General features: G+C 42.2%; 1 protein-coding gene across 10 annotated transcripts in view; it reads right to left on the reverse strand.

Moving 5' to 3' along the window:
• Positions 1–650: 650 nt before the first annotated feature.
• Positions 651–17441, reverse strand: part of HECW1 (HECT, C2 and WW domain containing E3 ubiquitin protein ligase 1) — a 430370-nt gene continuing 413579 nt past the window's right edge. For all 10 annotated transcript variants that reach the window (XM_032430461.1, XM_032430464.1, XM_032430466.1 and 7 more), the window contains 4 exons: positions 15273–15419; positions 13979–14093; positions 11746–11944; positions 651–4570 (listed from right to left, as the gene is read on the reverse strand). In XM_032430461.1, the coding sequence (XP_032286352.1) occupies positions 4459–4570; positions 11746–11944; positions 13979–14093; positions 15273–15419 (573 nt within the window). In that variant the 3' untranslated portion in view covers positions 651–4458. The remainder of the gene's footprint in view (positions 4571–11745; positions 11945–13978; positions 14094–15272; positions 15420–17441) is intronic.

The raw sequence follows: 17441 nt of genomic DNA on the forward strand, positions 1-17441 counted from the left end.
GTGATTTTGGGAGTTCTGTTACGTGTCATTGGACATTTTTGCCTCATGCTGACCCTTTTCCTAGGGTCACATTGGGTGTTAGGCTATAGCCTGAAGTCTTTGTGGAAGCGTCTCAACATGTAGGAATTTAGTAAGTCTGTGTATGCCTGGTTCAACGTACAGGACACTCCCAAACGAAGCCCGCGCGGCTGTGTGCAGACCTAATAGGCATACACAAGGAACTTGTCACAAAACCTGTTCCTTGATTCATGGATTTGGGAACACATACTCTGCCTTTTTGATAAATAATTTTTCCTGGGATTGTTTATCATAGCAGCCGGCAGACTTATGTGCTGTTTTATTTTTATTTATTTATTTATTAAAGATTTTATTTATTTATTTGACAGAGAGAAACACAGCGAGAGAGGGAACACAAGCAGGGGGAGTGGGAGAGGGAGAAGCAGGCTTCCCGCGGAGCAGGGAGCCCGATGTGGGGCTCGATCCCAGGACCCTGGGATCATGACCAGAGCCGAAGGCAGACGCTTAACGACTGAGCCAACCAGGAGCCCCTTCTGTGCTGTTTTATTGCTTACATCCAGTGAGAATATAGGCATGATACAAATTGTTATGCATTCCCCTAGACTTCTGTTTGCAATAAGGAGCACACACAATGCCATACCAAAGTGAGTTTATTGACATTCCTTGAAGGTGGTATGATGGAAGAGAAAGCTCGGCCTGAGTATCACGTGACATTTTTCTTGTGGATGTAAGCAAAATCAGCCCAGCAATGTGGACTTCTCCTGCTATTGACTAGAACAAAGACTTTTAACAAAATCGTTATAGACATTTCCTTAGATAAATTGGAAGCTGCAGGAAGTAGGCTAATGGAACAATATTTACTCTATATGCTACCTCTAGGCACCTTTTTTTTCTACTAGAACAAAGGGACTACATGTCACTAACAGGAAAATAACGTTTTCTCTTTTGGACCTTGTGATGGCTAGAATATCCATCCCAGATTTTTATGATATAGTATTGCAGTAGTTTTAATAATGAACACTGAAGTACATAATAATAATAATAATAATAATAATAAAGCACCACATTTTTTTATGTAAAGTTCTAACTACTTTCATTTGAAAGTGTTTCATCTTGACTGGGAAAACATTTGTGGCAATTGAGAAATTTTTTGAACCCAAATTTTGGACACATGGACTGACAAATACCGTAGACGTAACATTAGAATTGTTCTGGAAAGTCTGGCTTTTCAACTTGCCACACAAGGTACTTACCATTAATGGACATAAAATCATGTATTAAAGAGAAAAAAAGATTTAGAAGTCTGCCAAAGGATCCTTTTTCTCTTTTTCTTAATTTCCTCATTGTCCTTCAAACAATTGTGCTACATTGGTGATGGTAGTAAAAAGTTCTCACAACTGCTGCTAACTTACATACACAGGAAGTTACAAAGAACTCCTGACCCAGCAGAGGCAATTTCTATTTTTAGGATTATCATCTTCATATGATCGAATAAAATGTCATATCCATGAAATTATTCTAATACTTCATAGCATTTTAAAGTATTTTTCTACTTGAAATGTAACTTTTCTCTTACTTACTGCTCTTGTTTGTTCCCCAATTAAGGGGAACAAACTTATTGTTCTTGTTTTACCGGAACTAGCTCTAAAAGGTCTTGTTTAAGGGGAATTGTGGTTTATAAGTGATTAATATTATAATATGCCTCCATGGAGAAAACTCAGACTTTAAATTAAATACAAATGGTAACAAACAGATCTGCCTCACTCATTGTGTCATCTGATTGGACGAGGTTTATACCTACAGCTGGTGGAATCAATAGCATAATTATACACACACAGAGACACATAATTTCCATGTATTCCAGCCTCATATATTAGGGAATAATAGCTAAGGAAACGTCACTTGGAAAATAAAGAAATCATAGGATCTTTCAATAACAACTGTATGTACTTCTTTTCTCTTCGTTTACCTTCCTATAGGATTCTGTGCAACGTGTAATAGAATCTGGAACCCTGTTAAGCAAGCTTTGCATCCTTTCAGCTGACTTTGACATCAGTACTTCTTTATGGAATTTTACACTTTTACGAAATACTGGTCCTGCAATGCTTGTGAGATACATTTAGATACATTTAGAGTCAGGGCATCGAGGTGGGGGGGGTGGGGGGAATAGGAAGAAGGAGAAGTTAGTTGAAAAACCAGTACTTTTATGACCAAGATGTCTATCTCTATATATTTTCTAGGATACCTTGTTCCTTCTGTGTATGGGTAGAATAGATATCAAGTAATCTAATTAATATGTTAATTAGCTATTTGTGTAAATTGCAAAGCTCCCCAGGAGCAAGTTCTGTCTCTTGAACATCTTCCTCCTTTGCCATGCCTAACAAATAAGATAAGTACTAAAAAAAGAATCGAGTGCTTGAATTAATGAGTATTTACACATGGATAACACCAAGTTCTAAAAATGAAAGACGCTCCCTATACTAGAGATGCTGTTCAAAGAGGTAAAATGGTGAAATGATTTGCATTATCCTTATGCTCTGATTTTATAAATAATAGCTCCATTGGAACCCATAACTTTTCAGATACTGAAATGTGAACTGAATTTTACAGATCCCTCAAATTTATATTATGCAACCTATACATTCTGTCTTATCTTGGTAAATATTCTTTTTAGACAACAATATAAAGCGAAATTTCTGTAACATATTATTTCCTGATTGACAATAGACACACAGCCGCAAGGGGTGCTGGGCATTATAAATAATTCCTACTAAAAGAAGTTTCATTTTGGAGCCCAGGAAACACAACGCAGTGCCCGGACACACACTGATACAATGAGCACAAGGCATGGCTTCCTGTCAAATTAACTGTGTCTTACATTTCTCACATTTCTCCCTTGTTTAATATATTGGAAGTAACAATGTGACATCTCAACAGTGGCGGGGCCCCTTTAGCTCTTCTTTTCCCAGTGAAGAAAAACACTTTCACTTATGACACATTTCAGACAACATGGAGAACAAGGTTAGAAAAATAGAAATGACCACTGTGTTTGGGCTTATTCCAAATGTAATCAAGAGGTTAGGCTGTCTTTGGAGGCTGCAACTGGTTTTCTGAAAACACTAAGTTTTCCGAGATATCTCTTTACTGAGTGCTAAAAGAAACTGGAGATCTATTCTGACAAATCAACGTGCCTTTGGGGTGTTAGGTGTCTGCTCCAGGAGGATTGCTGTGGGTGAAGGAGGAGTATTATATTGCCCTTGACCCCGAACCAGCACCATCACTCTCTGCAGCTTCTCATTTGACGTGTCCCTGCGGACAATCAAATGTGAAGGAATTCGAACACACAATAAAGAAAAGAAAAAAAGAAAGTGGCATGAAAAAAACCATATCAAAGTTAAAACAAGAGTTTGTTTGCCAATCACCTTTAACAAAAGTCATGAGATCATCTGTACATTTTTTTTCCCTTGTGAAGGAGAAATGTAGCTTGACCGAACAAAGCAAAGCAAAACAAAACAGTACAGAACTCAGGTATTCAAACCAACCTAATATGGCCTTCTTCCCTCTCTCCTGCTTGCTTCATCACATTCTACACAACACAGTGGGGGTAGAAGCCTCATCCTTTATGCTACATAATGAGAGCTCCTTCGTGTGCACAAGTTTTTGCTTCTTGTGCGGTGAGTGTTCACGAGGGGCGTGCCCCTCCTAGACTTCTCTAAACTCATGTTGAGCAACAATCCCCACAACCATTGAGATGCATTGTGTTGCATCAGCAGGAGGCGTTTTTCTTGGTGTTGTTCTTTGTTGGAAAGTGTAATATTTGCACCATATGTCTAGGCTAGTTCCAGCTGATGGGACTGAGGCCACGTACGACTCATGAGTTGAATGTATAAAAAATTCAGCTTTGCTACTGCTGTTTTTGGATGGATGGTATGCATGGGAAAAGGGAGAGTGGGAGGAAAAGAAATTGTTGGTTGGCTCCTAGGCCTGGAGTTGGTTGTTAGAAATTATAAAAAATGGTGGTTCTGCTCAGAAGACATGGGCGTATAAAAGCTCGGAATGCTTAATGCTCCAATTTCCCTAAAATTATATAAATGGAAGTAAACTTTTATTACCATTTGGTCAAGTGTAGCATAACTTGCATTCCTATTTCCTTGTTAGTAATGGAGGTATGTGGAGATACACACAGACCTTGAGACAGCTGTTGTTTAATATTGCATACAGGCTGGCAGTTCATCGAGAATAGAGGAGATAAGCCTGAAGGTTGGATCTCAGAAGAAGGCAGTTCTTCATGCACAGCTTTTGTCAATCCTGATTTGGTTTGAAAATAAAAATCATGGAATACCAAAATCAAAGGAGACTTGATTCAGGGAAAGGGCAAGGGGATCATCCCAGAAAGGGTGATGTGACTGCCAGGAAAATGTCAGGTGAGTTTCCATTTCCTCATTCAAGTCCAAAGGTGCTGGTTTCTTCTACTGCTGTTAGCAGCTTCTCATACAACATGGAGTATGAGGGATAAGGTGGAAGATCCAATCGGTTGAAGCATGTGTGTGCCCTGAATGGGGAAAAAAGACCGGTGAAGGTGTCTGTTTCAAAGGTACAACTGGTTTGTATGTATCTGTGATCAGTCTGAAGCTATGAAGCAAAAGTGAATAAAAAGTGAGCACAACCATGATTTTGGACCACCAGAAAGCCTTGCAACTAAGAACAATAGTCTTCTAGACACAAATAAACCAGTTGAGGGAGTAGGATACCTGGAAACAGATGGTTTGCGTTTATAAGCAAACCACACTAATGTAGAACTGTACTAGCGAGTCAGTCAGCGACTCTATGGTATCAGCTTTATTCTGCAATTGGCCTATGAACTTGGAGGTGATCCGTGAAGGAGGCAGAAACATAATTATTATTAGAAGATCATATTCCCAAGTCTCTTTGTCCAGCTCTGATTTCTGGGCCACAGTAAACCATGTACATTGATGTACAGGTGCCACCAGATGCCCTGGAATTTTGAGACCCAAAGCTCTGTCAAGTCAGGGGAGCCCTGGGGACAGTCTAACTCTTCTGTTTTCAGTGAGACACAGCTAACCTGACACCGGAATGTTGCATTTCCAAGGACAGCTGAGCTTGTGGAATAGTCTTCGCTGGTTGCCTGGAGCATCCCCGTGCCCTGGGTTCTGCCTTACTTGTCATATCCTTCATTCATCCTTTGGGCCCACGCACGCCAGTACCTGGTTTAGATAAGGAATGGGGTCCCCCACCTTGCTCTAAGGCACAGACCAGGACCAGATCCTCTATCACTTGTATAGGGCTCAGTGGTGAGCCCAAAAGGCCCAGAACAGGTTCCTCCTGTGGACCTTCAAATCACCTGACTAGTTTCTCCCTGTCAGATGTTCTTTGTTTTTATGGAATCTCTGGTTGAGGCCAAGGACTATAGCAAAGTAGGGAGGATGGGGGATGGGTGCAGCTCAAGGTTAACTTAATGCCTTTTGCTTCCTAGAAGGGGTGGTGTGTTGCAGTGGTGTTTTGAAAGGCCGACCAGCACAAAAAAGGGCACATTAAAATGAAATGAAATAAAATAATAAAAAAATAAAAGAGAAGAAGATAAAATATCACAAAACAAGTATATATACAAACAAATAAACAAAACTCTAACCGAAGAAACCATTCTCCCTTCATTTGAATTTCATTTGGGATACTGAATTCTTCTGATTATAAGATCCCCAGGGAAGTTGTATATTATTTATACCTTTGTTTTCAGAGTTCCTGATGAGGCTGATGCAGTGCTCAGGGGGAGGATACTGTTGTGTTTGCCTCTCAACACCCATTCCTCCTTTTCCTGGTCACAGCTCCCTCATTGTCTTTGGGAAACTACCCCCCAAATTCCTCCCCTCACAAGCTCCAATGGTGGGCACAGGATAGTAGTGCATCTGGCCTTAGGCCTCAAGAACTTAACTGAGAAGAAGCATCAAAATAGACCAAGATTAGTAGAGGTCTCAGATTATGATCTAAGATGCCAGTAGGCCTATGTTGACTTCACAAGAAAATAATTAAAATATTTTACCTAAACTCATTTGAAATAAAAGTGGAAGAGCCCTCAGTAAAATGAGTAGGGTGACAATTACAATGTTCAGAAAGATTAAAACTAGGACATACTTTGGGCTCTGGCTAGCTATGTTAAGTGGGGCAGGAAAATCCCAAGTATGCTTTTGAACCTAGCTGAACTAGTTAGGCATGAGATATGAGCAGACATCATTGTCTTGGTTTATTTTTTAACTGGCACTCATGAGTGGAAATGTTAGCAAAAAATCCCATATTTGCAAACCAAATGAATTCTGTAAAAGGTGATTTCTGGGAAAAATCTGAAAGCATTAGCAAATGGCACCCCTTCAAGACCTCGTGTGAACACCCAGAGTTTCTTTATTTTGCTTTTACTGTATTTATCACCAGCTTTGGTTAACTCTCTAAAATAGATTCTAGTTTGTAAACTAGAATGAGCGAACACAATCAAATCATGATTCAATTTAGCATTCTGAAATGCTTGCAGTCCTCCAGGTGTGGTTCTGACAGCTCAGAGTGCCTGCTTACTTTCCTCCTTGGGCACTGGGCCCAGTCTTCCAGGGTGCATTGGGGTGGTGGAGAAAGCACAAAACCAGGGTCTGGAAGACCTCTAATCCGATCCCAGTCTAGCCACTTATTAGCTTTATCAACTTGGGAAAGTCAGTTAGTCTTTCTGAGCCTCAGTTTTCTCACTTGTAAAATGTGGGTATTAATATATGTTCTGTGTACCTCAGGGGTTTGTTGTGAGGGCCAATGTTAGAATACACATAAATGCATTTTGTCATCTGTGATGCAGCCATGATTGCATAAGATTCTCTTGATGCAACCACGATTGCAGTTGTGATTGCAGGAACTGTGTCACACCTGTGGGGACTCAAGACCCTCAGCCTTTTTCACAGAAACTACTGGCAAATGAATCACCCTGATCTCCTATTTGTGCAATTGATTTTTTGGAACTCCACATGGATCTTTTCAATCATGCCAGGTCAATTTTCACTCTGTTGGTGTTAATCTAGGATTCCAGCATTTTGAGATAATTCAGGATTTAGAGTGTGTCAATCACTGTGTGATTTGCCCTTCTAATTTGTATCATCTGCATGATTGATCTCTCTGTCTCCTTGATTTTTTTCCAAGTTATTGATTAAAATGGTAACCAATGCCAAAGAGAGTATGCTTCTCCCCAGAAGAGACCACTTTAAGCCTGGTCAAAAGCAAACAACACTACTAAAAGCAAACAAATCACTGCTCTCTGCTGCTGGTTGTTCAGCGAGCTGTGAGCCCAGTTTTACAAGTCCTGTCCTCTGTTCATGCCATCTTCTTCCATTGCCCAACCACAGCCTCACTCTATAGATGGTTCTCACTCTTGTCACTACTGAACCTACTCTTTTTCAACTTTCTCAAGAACCTCTTGATCCCCAAATCCAGGGACCCATTCTCTATCCCCACCTCCTCAAGCTCTTTAAGAGCCTTTGGCATCTTTTCTTCTTGAACATCTCTCTCCCCGTGGCTTTTCTATGGCTTCTCAGTGGTTGTCGGTCTCTCTTCTGAACTCCCAATGGCTCCCCGAAGCCTCCATTGTAGCCTTATGGTCCACAGAGCAGGGTTTCTCACCCTGGCACTATTAACATTTTAAACTTACTAATTCTCTGTTGTGAGGGGCTGTCCTGTGTGTTTAGAAGCATCTTTGGCCTCTACCGGCTGGATGCCAATAGCACCTCTCCCCCACAACCAGAAATGTCTCCAGACATTGCTGAATGTCCAGTAGTGGGTAAAATCACCTCTCCCATCCCCCTTGAGAGCCGTCCCTATAGAGTAAGCCAACTGCCCAGCTTAACCAGGCCTCCCCCTCCGCCTGGGCTTGGGCTCACTTTACATCTGCAGTGAAGCATGTTGTTAGAATTCTGTTTGCAACTTTTATGCTAACCTGCCCATGACTCATAGTTCTGTAATCCCTGGTCCTTATTCCAAATATAAACCCCTAAGTTTCTCTCCTCTCCATGCTGTCTTGTGCTGTGTCTACTCTGACTAGCTTCCATGCTTTTCTTTCCTTTGGAGCCTCTCCTCTCTCCCCTCCCCAGTCCTTGTTCCATAGTAAGGAAACTCTCCCACTCTTCCTTTCTGGACATCGCCTACAAGCCCTAGCATCCTTTCTCAGTCTCCATGAGTAGAGATGGCCAATGATCACTCTGCCACATTCCGTGATGTGGATGAGCACTCTGCTCATGCCCCACTGCCAATTCTAGATCATTACTTGTCAATCTTTGATCAAAAATTTCTGTTCCTTTTACTCAGCCATAAAAAAAGGATGAGATCTTGCCATTTGTGACAACAAATACCTGGAGGGTATTATGTTAAGTGAAATAAGTCTGACAAAGAAAGACAAATACCAAATGATTTCACTTATATGTGTAATCTAAAAAATAAAACAAGGCAAACAAACAAAAAGCAGAAACAGACCCATAAATACAGAAAACAAACTGGTGGTGGCCAGAGAGGAGAGGGTGGGAGGATGGGCAAAATGGGTGAAGGGGAGTGGGAGGTACAGACTTCCAGTTATGGAATGAATATGTCACAATAATAAAAGGCACAATCCAAGGAATGTAGTCAATGACATCATCAGAGTGTTGTAGATGGTAGCCACATTCATGGTGAGCACAGCACAACTTGTAGACTTGGGGAATCACTATGCTGTACACCGAAACTAATGTAACATCCTGTGTCAAGTATACTTCAATAAAAATGAATAAATAAATAAATAAATAAGAGGGAATCAAATGTTTAAAAAATTCTGTTCCTTTGAATCTCGTGCCATTTAGATATTTTCTCCCATAATTACAGGTTTTATCTGACATTTTATTTCAATCAAATAGGATAGATTAGAAGATACGGCATGTCATCTTCAGGCAAGAAAGTAAAGTGTTGTTTTGAGGAACTTGTATTTCAGACACACACACCACACACGCTCACACACACACACACACACACACACACACACACATACACACACACAAGTAGATATGCTTGTACTGGGTTGTAATGTTATGTAAAAGGTATTTCTTTCTGTAGCCTATGGTTAAAAAGTTTGCAAATCAGTGATCTAGATATATCTTCCATACCTTCTGACCTTCCAGCTAATTACATTTATTAAAATCTCTGGTACATTGCTTAAATCTTTCCCATTTCAGGTGTTCTCACCAGACTGTAGTATCTGAGTCCACAGGGATGCCCTAACCCGCCAGCTCCTTGACCTCAACCCCAGTGACTATCCCACCCATCTGATACTGAACTTTCTTTACCAGACACTGTAAAATTACATCCTGGAAACCACTACTCTCAAAGTCCTCCTTCCTAACCCTCCTACAATTCAAGGACTTGAATTGATGTAAAGGTTTTATTTAGCCTGGGCTATGATTCAGGTTTGGTTGTGACACTATTTGGCACTCTCATCTGGGAAGCCAGTTGCCTCTCCACAGGGGAAGATCTGAGAACAGAGCAGTTCCAGACCACCTCTCCTCCCAGTGTGGGCAGTGTACAGTGGGCTCACATTCTCTGGGAAGTCCTGGGTCGTCCTGTGTCTGTTTGGTGCCCCTGCTAGCCTCTGGGCTTCCTGCCATCTGCCACGTGGTCTGGCTACATCTACCCAAATTTCTGTTCCTGGAAGTCAGAAGTTACTTCTTTCTCTGCACACATTGGCGACCCTTTTTAGGTTCTTGGATCTTCAGAACATGTACAAGGAAGACTAGTTAGGGGTTACTATCCAGGGGGTCATTTTCACTGTCCTCCCAGAGGCATCTCAGCACTTGCTTCTTGGGACCTTCTTGGCCCAGGGTAACGTCTCTGCCTCCCCAAGGAATCCTCTCTGGGGTTTGCAGAATGGCAACATTTTTAGGGATGCCTTGGCCCAGATGTGAATAGCCCAATTATAAGCCCAATGTCTATCTTATAAGCTCTTTATGTGGGTTAATAGTGTTAATGTACATTTCAAAGCTTCTCAAAGGAAATTTGTAATTAGACTCAATCTGTGGCCCCCAAATGACAAAAACAATTCCTATTTCCATTTCCTAATGAATAAAACAGAGATTCCTCAGCAGAGTCTTCCCCCTGTGACCCACCAAACTCTCTTTCTCAATCTCATCCCTTATGAGTATCACTTTGGATATCTTGTTCTCCACGCTGGTTCAGCAATCCTTCCTGCTTCAGCTTGGAATTCCCCTCTACTCATTCATTGACCCTCAGTGCTCACCTAAGTGCCATCTTCTTGTGCCATCTCCTCTTCCCAACTCAATGGGGATTTGGTCTGTATTCTACATCTTCACGACACCTTCCTTTTACCTTCCTTTCTCAGTGCTCCTCTGATTCCACCTCGTGTTGTGATTTATTACTTTTGGGCTGTGTTCCTCCCTAGATTATAAACTCCTCTGGGAAGGTAGATGGTTGTGTCTTAGCCACTCTTCAGGGTGCACATGATGCTGGGGGGAGGGGCGGGCTATCATCAAGTGGTGATGCAAACTCTAAAATAAAAACAGACTGTTTCCAAATAACCTCATCTTCCAAATCTATCATTAAACTAGACAAATGGAAATCTTGTCTTTTTTAGCTTTATTTTCTTGCCAGATTTAATTCAGTAGGCTCAGCTATCAGCAGACCCATGCGAATGAGCACTGAGGGTCTGCTGAACAAGTGGGTGAAGCCAGGGCTGAAAATTGTGCCAAGGCTTTAGGCTGTTATTGACCAGCTGGGCATGCACTCTCTTTCCTGGGCCTCCTGATGCTCACTGACATCAGGTGACTTGTCTTCAGGACAGTGGAAGGTCTGGGAGATCTGCATGCAAATCATAGTTCAGTAAATCCTTCCATTGGGGTTTAGCAATAGTATCTGGGAGGCTATGTGGAAACAGCTGAATTAAATGTGAATCTTCTTTTATAATTAGAAAATATCATAGTTGAAGAAAATAATATGGATCAATCTTTTCTCCTGTTGTTGAGCAGTATTTATTACTGTGGTACCTAAACAGAAGTAGCTCTTTAGTGCTCTTTATTTCACTGAGCAGGAAAAGGCTGCTCAAAGTGGCCTAGGAAGGACCCAGGAAGTGTTAGAACTCATGGCACAGGGAATTCGTTCCGTTAAATTGCCTGGATCCCTAGTGTCTCCTTTACTGCACTTATCTCACAATAATCTCCTTGACAGCCTACTATATAGAAGTCACTGTAGAGACGTGAGATACTCATGGTCTTGTCCTCACATGTTTTAAAACATAGTAGGAAAAATGTGACATGTACATGCACAACCATCCTACAGAGTATCAAGTGATGTGCTGGAGAAGTACAGATACAGTGCTGGAAGGGTTACTTTGGGCTTCCAGACTCTCCTCCCACTCTTACCTGGCCAGACATCCCTCAAGTTAAATTGGGCTACATACAGATTGGAAAGCTTCCCGGAAGTGACACATGGGCCATGACACTACAGCCTAAATACCATCAATAATCAAAAAACCACTAAGAATATGGTCTAAATTCACCTGCCAGAGACTCCTCACCAGTGCCTTTGACCAATAACTCAGGTAACAATAACTTGGGTGGCAGGAAAGAATTCCATCCCAAAGGATCATCACCCAATATCCAAGTATACTGGCCCTCTTTGGTGGGTTTCCTGAAGGCTGGCAGGAGCCCCTACCTGGGGAGAGACGTAATCTTCCCCCACTTCTCTATGCAGAAACGCCGAAGCCCATTGCTTCCTCGGAGGGCTGCAAAACCTTCATAGGGCACGCTTGATGTTCCCGTGACGAACTGAAGTAATCTCAGTCTCTGCTCATTATTGAAGCGCTCCACGGCGGCCCAGAACCAGCGGATCACAAGATGCCCGTCGTGATAACCTGAATGGAGCAGAAGGAGGGAGAGTCAGGGAGGATGTGCAGAGAGGAGGAGGAAGGGGGAGAGGTGACATATACCGCAGGTGTGATGAGAACTGAACAGCTGCTGTCAGTCTGCCACTTTCTCTAACGATGGCCTTCACACAGGTCTAAGACAATCTGTGCAACTAGGTCAAGTTTTATAGCAAAAGCAGCTTTAGAAAATAGACATTTTATAAAAAGATTTTATGCTCTGAGGGATGTCCTCAGAGATGTCTGCTTTCTATGTGAACAACTGGGACCCCACCAGCCATTTTCCTGCCTCGTGTAAATGAGAAAAGGTGTGGCTAGAGATCCTTGGGACGATAAGAGACAAAACCCTCTATCAACCCAATATTTCAATGTATTTTCTCTGTTCTGATGTCTTAGCTCTTGGTAACCACATACTGTGGGCGAGTCTAGGACTTAAGAAGGGCTGGAGGTAAACGGCAAGCTCAGTGAACAGAAGATGCCCGGGTGTCCAGGAGCTGCTCTCAGGTCAGTAGGACCAGTCGGGCCACTGTCCCCGTACAGTTGGGAGAGCATGGTTGGGTCAACCAGTCCAAGCAAATGATTCATCAGTGCTGCAAATGCAAGAGGCACTCTGACGTGGGAGAAATCTATGTGGGCTGGGGCAGAAAGTGGGAGGTGAGGTGTGCGTTGAGCCTGGGAAGGCTTTGTGTGAGTGGAGGCCAGGAGAGATGGAGAACAACAAGAACGAGGAAGAAATACACAGGGAACAGCAAGCCGACTAGTGCAGAGCGGGGTCTGGGGAGGGCCGAAGGGAAGCTCACTGGGGGCCTTACTGGGCTGTAACAGCCAGGCAGAGACACTGGGACTTGCCACCTGAGGCCGGCAGTGGTCATTCCATGCCAGGAAATGCCCAGTGGTCCCACAGAGGCTCCTCAGGCCGAGTACACTGGGGAGAAGAGGGCAGCTGAGGTGGTGGACCTCGCTCTCTCTCTGGTTTTGATTGGTTTCTCTGTAATATTTTATACAAAGAAATGGTTTTGAGCCTAAAAAAAAAAAAAAAACTTTGAAAAGCCTTTTCTATAAGTAATAAGGAGTTTGTTTTGTGGGTAAGGAAGTGACCTGGTGAAAATAATATTTCAAGAAGACTAGTTTGGCAGTGTGAAGGTAAATAGGTGGGAAGGGTTAGAAATTGAGTTTGGAAAAATCACAGAACCATGTTGCGGGAAACCGAGAGTGAAGGGAACAGGGCTGCAATTCTACAGGAAGTGGGACACACTTCCCTGACAGCATGTAACCGAGCTCAGGAGCTGGCCTCTGGGGGGCGGTCCTCAGTAAAGCATCTACATGGAGGTAGGCCAGAGACTATCCCAATGGGGATCACCTGAAGGAACATTCAGCATGGAAGTTACAGGAAAGCCTGTTATGAGAACCCACTTTGCACAGGTATTGAAGTAAGGCCAAGTTTTTTGTAGTCTTTAAAAAGTGATGGAATATATGTTATAGATGTAGATATAAAATGGAATATTATTTTATATTTATATTACATATATATAACATATATATAACATATATATTACATATATACATATATGCATATATATATATGCATATATGCATATATATATATAATGCAATATTATTCAACCACAAAAAGGAATGAAGTACGGAAACACTACAGCATGGACAAATTTGAAACAGTAGGCTAAATGAAGGAAACCAGACCCAAAAGGCCACATATTACAGGACTCTTTTTACATGAAATACCCAGAATAGGTAAATCCATAGGGACAGAATGCAGATTGATGGTTGTCAGGGCTGGGGAGGGAGGAGTGGGAGGAAGCTGCCTAATGAGTAATGAGCTTCCTTTTGGGGTGAGGACAATGTTTTGGAACCAGCTAGAGGTGGTGGAGACACAACACTGTGAATGTACCAAACCCCACTGCATTGTTCACTTTAAAACGGTTAATGTTACGCTATGTCATTTCGCCTCAGTATAAATTTCTTTAAAAAACAGTGAACTGTGTGTGCGCTGGCCCGCTAGCTCACCTCCCCGGTACTCCGTGTTATTCCGCCAGTCGTTGAGGTCGATTTCCGCCGTGCCAGCTATCACCAGCTCCAGCTCCCTGGCGTCGAACACGGAGACAAGCCTCGAGTCTACGACCTGAAATACAGATTAGGCTTCAGGTCCAACCACACTGAAGTTATATTCCTTATTACTACTTCTGTGGTTTTACACTGGGAGACTGACCATCATTTCCAACTTTTTTTTTTAACCAATGTGCTATCATGTTTAAGTTCAAAATCGTGACTTAAACATTCTGAAACACAACCCATTGATGAGCTGGGAACTCAAAAAAGGCCCCAGGGTTTTCACTACCTCTGATACTCCCTCTCAAAATGATGTTATGAGCAAATCTGACTTGACTTTCTCTGTCATATTGAAGTTTCCAAGTATCATTGCATTTTAAAGGCAAAAGGTCCAAACACTTTAAAGTGACTTGAGAGCTTTTACTATTATCATTTCACTTAAAAGGTATCCTCTCTTCCATGACTTATTTCCTAGAAATGGGCATTCTATATTAAAACAACTGTATTTCCCTTCCTTCCTCCCCTCAGTTCCTTCCTCCCTCCTTCAAAGATCTGGAAAGACCTCCTTTGCTAGGGCTCTGAGCTCTGACTTTATGCTTTGTCGCCAAATACATCAGACACAACAGAACAGCTCCTCTGATCAGACTAGTGGTGGATGAGCCAGTGAGCCATGTTGTTCTCCATTACGGGCAGGGAAAGAAAACCTTCCAAGACCCAAGCCCTGAGAAAACATTTACAGTGTCTTGTTTCTAAACTGCAAAAGGTTAAGGATGTCAACATTTGGTACACAGGAAGCTGGCAACTGTCCCTGTCCTCCTGATTTACCACCTTAGCATGGATTATGTGGCACAACGTGACACTGTAACAAAAGAGAAATCTAGCAAGAGTGGACAATGTCCTCCAACACCTTCACTTCACTTATTTTTATTTCACTGAATGAGAGGAAACACAGCATGCACATATCTTGGCAGGAGATACTGAATGTTGTCATATCACACCCGGGCCACAGTAACACCATTTTTGTGAGAGCATTTTTCACCTACCACCAGAGTTAGGTTTCCCAGAGAACTTCTGAACTTCCTTCATCTGTCCCAAGTGTGTCCAAGTTTGCAGTGTGGTGACTGGAGCTGAGCCCTTTGCCTGCCTTGGTTCTTCTTCTCCTTTCCTCCCCGCCCCCCCCCCCCCCCCAAGCTGTGTTGGCAATAAGGGCCCTGACTGCGGCCTGCCTTCCTCAGCCGGGCCTGGGTCTCACCTCATAGAAGCCCCGTACCAGGGCCTCAGTCTGCTGTACCACGCCGCGTTCCACCCGCCACTTCACCATCCTCTCGATGTATTCCTTCTTGTTCTTCTCAGTCACCTGGGTGTTGGCTCCTCCAGACTTTAATTCCCTTTCCGTTACCTTGTGGGGAAACAGAAAGATTGTGATGCTTGTCAACTCAGCTGATCTTGCAGTGACACATATCAATTCTAGGAGGATGAACTATTTACAAAAAGTCTCCTTCACTTGGGTTCAGCATTATTACCTCCTTCATTCTTTTTCCTTTCCTGGAAGTTACTAAAAAAGCTCTGGTTCTTCTCAGATGATGGTTATGCACCTCAGAAAAGCTGCATTCTTTGTTTGTTTTATAAAGAGGAAACATATTTCCTTAACTCAAGAGGCATAATGGAAATAAAAGAAAAATGCCCCTTGTTGTCCCAGGGGAACAGATGGACCAGAAGGTCTTTATACTCAATTCCCCCGAATCCCAATTAGATCACATTCTCAAAAGCCACGAGCCTCCCCACCCAGAGCAGGTCATTGACAGGAAAATAGCAGAGGGTGGGAAGATGGTTTTTACAGCTGGTATAATGTTGGCCAACTGACCAATGAGACTGACCTTGAGAAAGGAAACAGAGAATGATCTTGCCACTTAGCATGGTGGTGCTTGTTTGTTAGGACAAATGAATCATTAAAATTTATGATCTGTGATCTATCTTTTGAAAGGCAAGAGGGTGGATAACATGTTAGACATTTTTATCAGAAAGTGTTGGTGTTTGAAGGGGATGTCACTTAAGGGGCTCACCTCACTGCTCAAAGCTGTAAGACAAATGAGGCATAACTGTATTTAGCCATTGGTTTAAGAAATGTAGATGTAAGAAATGTATATTTGGCATTCATTGACTTAGGGACCTAGACAAACAGGCCACAGAAGTCTGATGGTTATTTTTTTCTGCTATCACTTAGGTGACTAGTGCTAATTATAAAATGCAAGACTGTTGAATCACAGATCTGTACCTCTGAAACAAATAATACAATATATGTTAAGAAAAAAAGAAGAAGAAGAAGAAAATAGCAGGAGGAGAAGAACGAAGGGGGGGGAATTGGAGGGGGAGATGAACCATGAGAGACTGTGAACTCTGAGAAACAAACTGAGGGTTCTAGAGGAGAGGGGGGTGGGAGGATGGGTTAGCCTGGTGATGGGTATTAAAGAGGGCACGTTCTGCATGGAGCACTGGGTGTTATACGCAAACAATGAATCATGGAACACTACATCAAAAACTAATGATGTCATGTATGGTGATTAACATAACAATAAAAAATTAAAAAAAAATACTGGCTAATTCTAACATCCTAATTGCCACTCAATATCCACATTCCTTGGAACCTCTGATTTTCAGCTGTCCAGTTAAAGACTAATTCCTAACTTCACTTGCAACGAGGTGAGCCATGTAACTACATCTGGCCAGTAAGGTGTAAGCAGGAATGTTGTATGGCACTTTCAGGAACCTCCTTAAAGGGAGGGGCTGTTGTTCCTTTGTCCTGCTGCTTCAGGCACGAACATGATAGTTGCGCCACGAGTGCAGTCTGCCTCTACACTTTGATTTGAGAGAAAAAGAAACTGTTAATTTCAGCAGGGTCATTTTGGATTTCTTCACAGGCAGCTGACCCTAATCCTAACTAACACATGTAGTAGGAAAAGCCTATGATGTCTTTCCCCTGCATCTATGTGTCTGCTAGATTATATTTCTAATCCAGGTGGAATTTATTGTGGTGTAATGAGTTAGGTTAAGAATCTAACTTAAAAATTTTTAAGATGGCTACTCCACTGTCTTAAACTTGCTAAATGATTGTGTTTATTTTACAAATTTACCCTCTACTACGAGGCAAATGTAAAGAATGGGCTAAAAGAAGTCACACACAAGGGAATAGTGTATTTCGTACTTTCACCTAGTACATGGCAAGACAGTTAAGTGAATTGTATATTCTTTTTGGGTTTTTTTTGAAGATTTTATTTTTAAGTATTCTCTACACCCAACATGGGGCTCGAACTTACAACTCCAAGATCAAGAGTCACACGCTCCACCGTGTGACTCTTGGGGCCCAACAAATCATATATTCTTGAACATATTTAAATGTGCTCTCTATAGTTGTAAAAAGAAA

This window comes from Phoca vitulina, unplaced genomic scaffold, assembly GCF_004348235.1.
Source record: "Phoca vitulina isolate PV1807 unplaced genomic scaffold, GSC_HSeal_1.0 scaffold44, whole genome shotgun sequence".
Taxonomy (NCBI): Eukaryota; Metazoa; Chordata; class Mammalia; order Carnivora; family Phocidae; genus Phoca; species Phoca vitulina.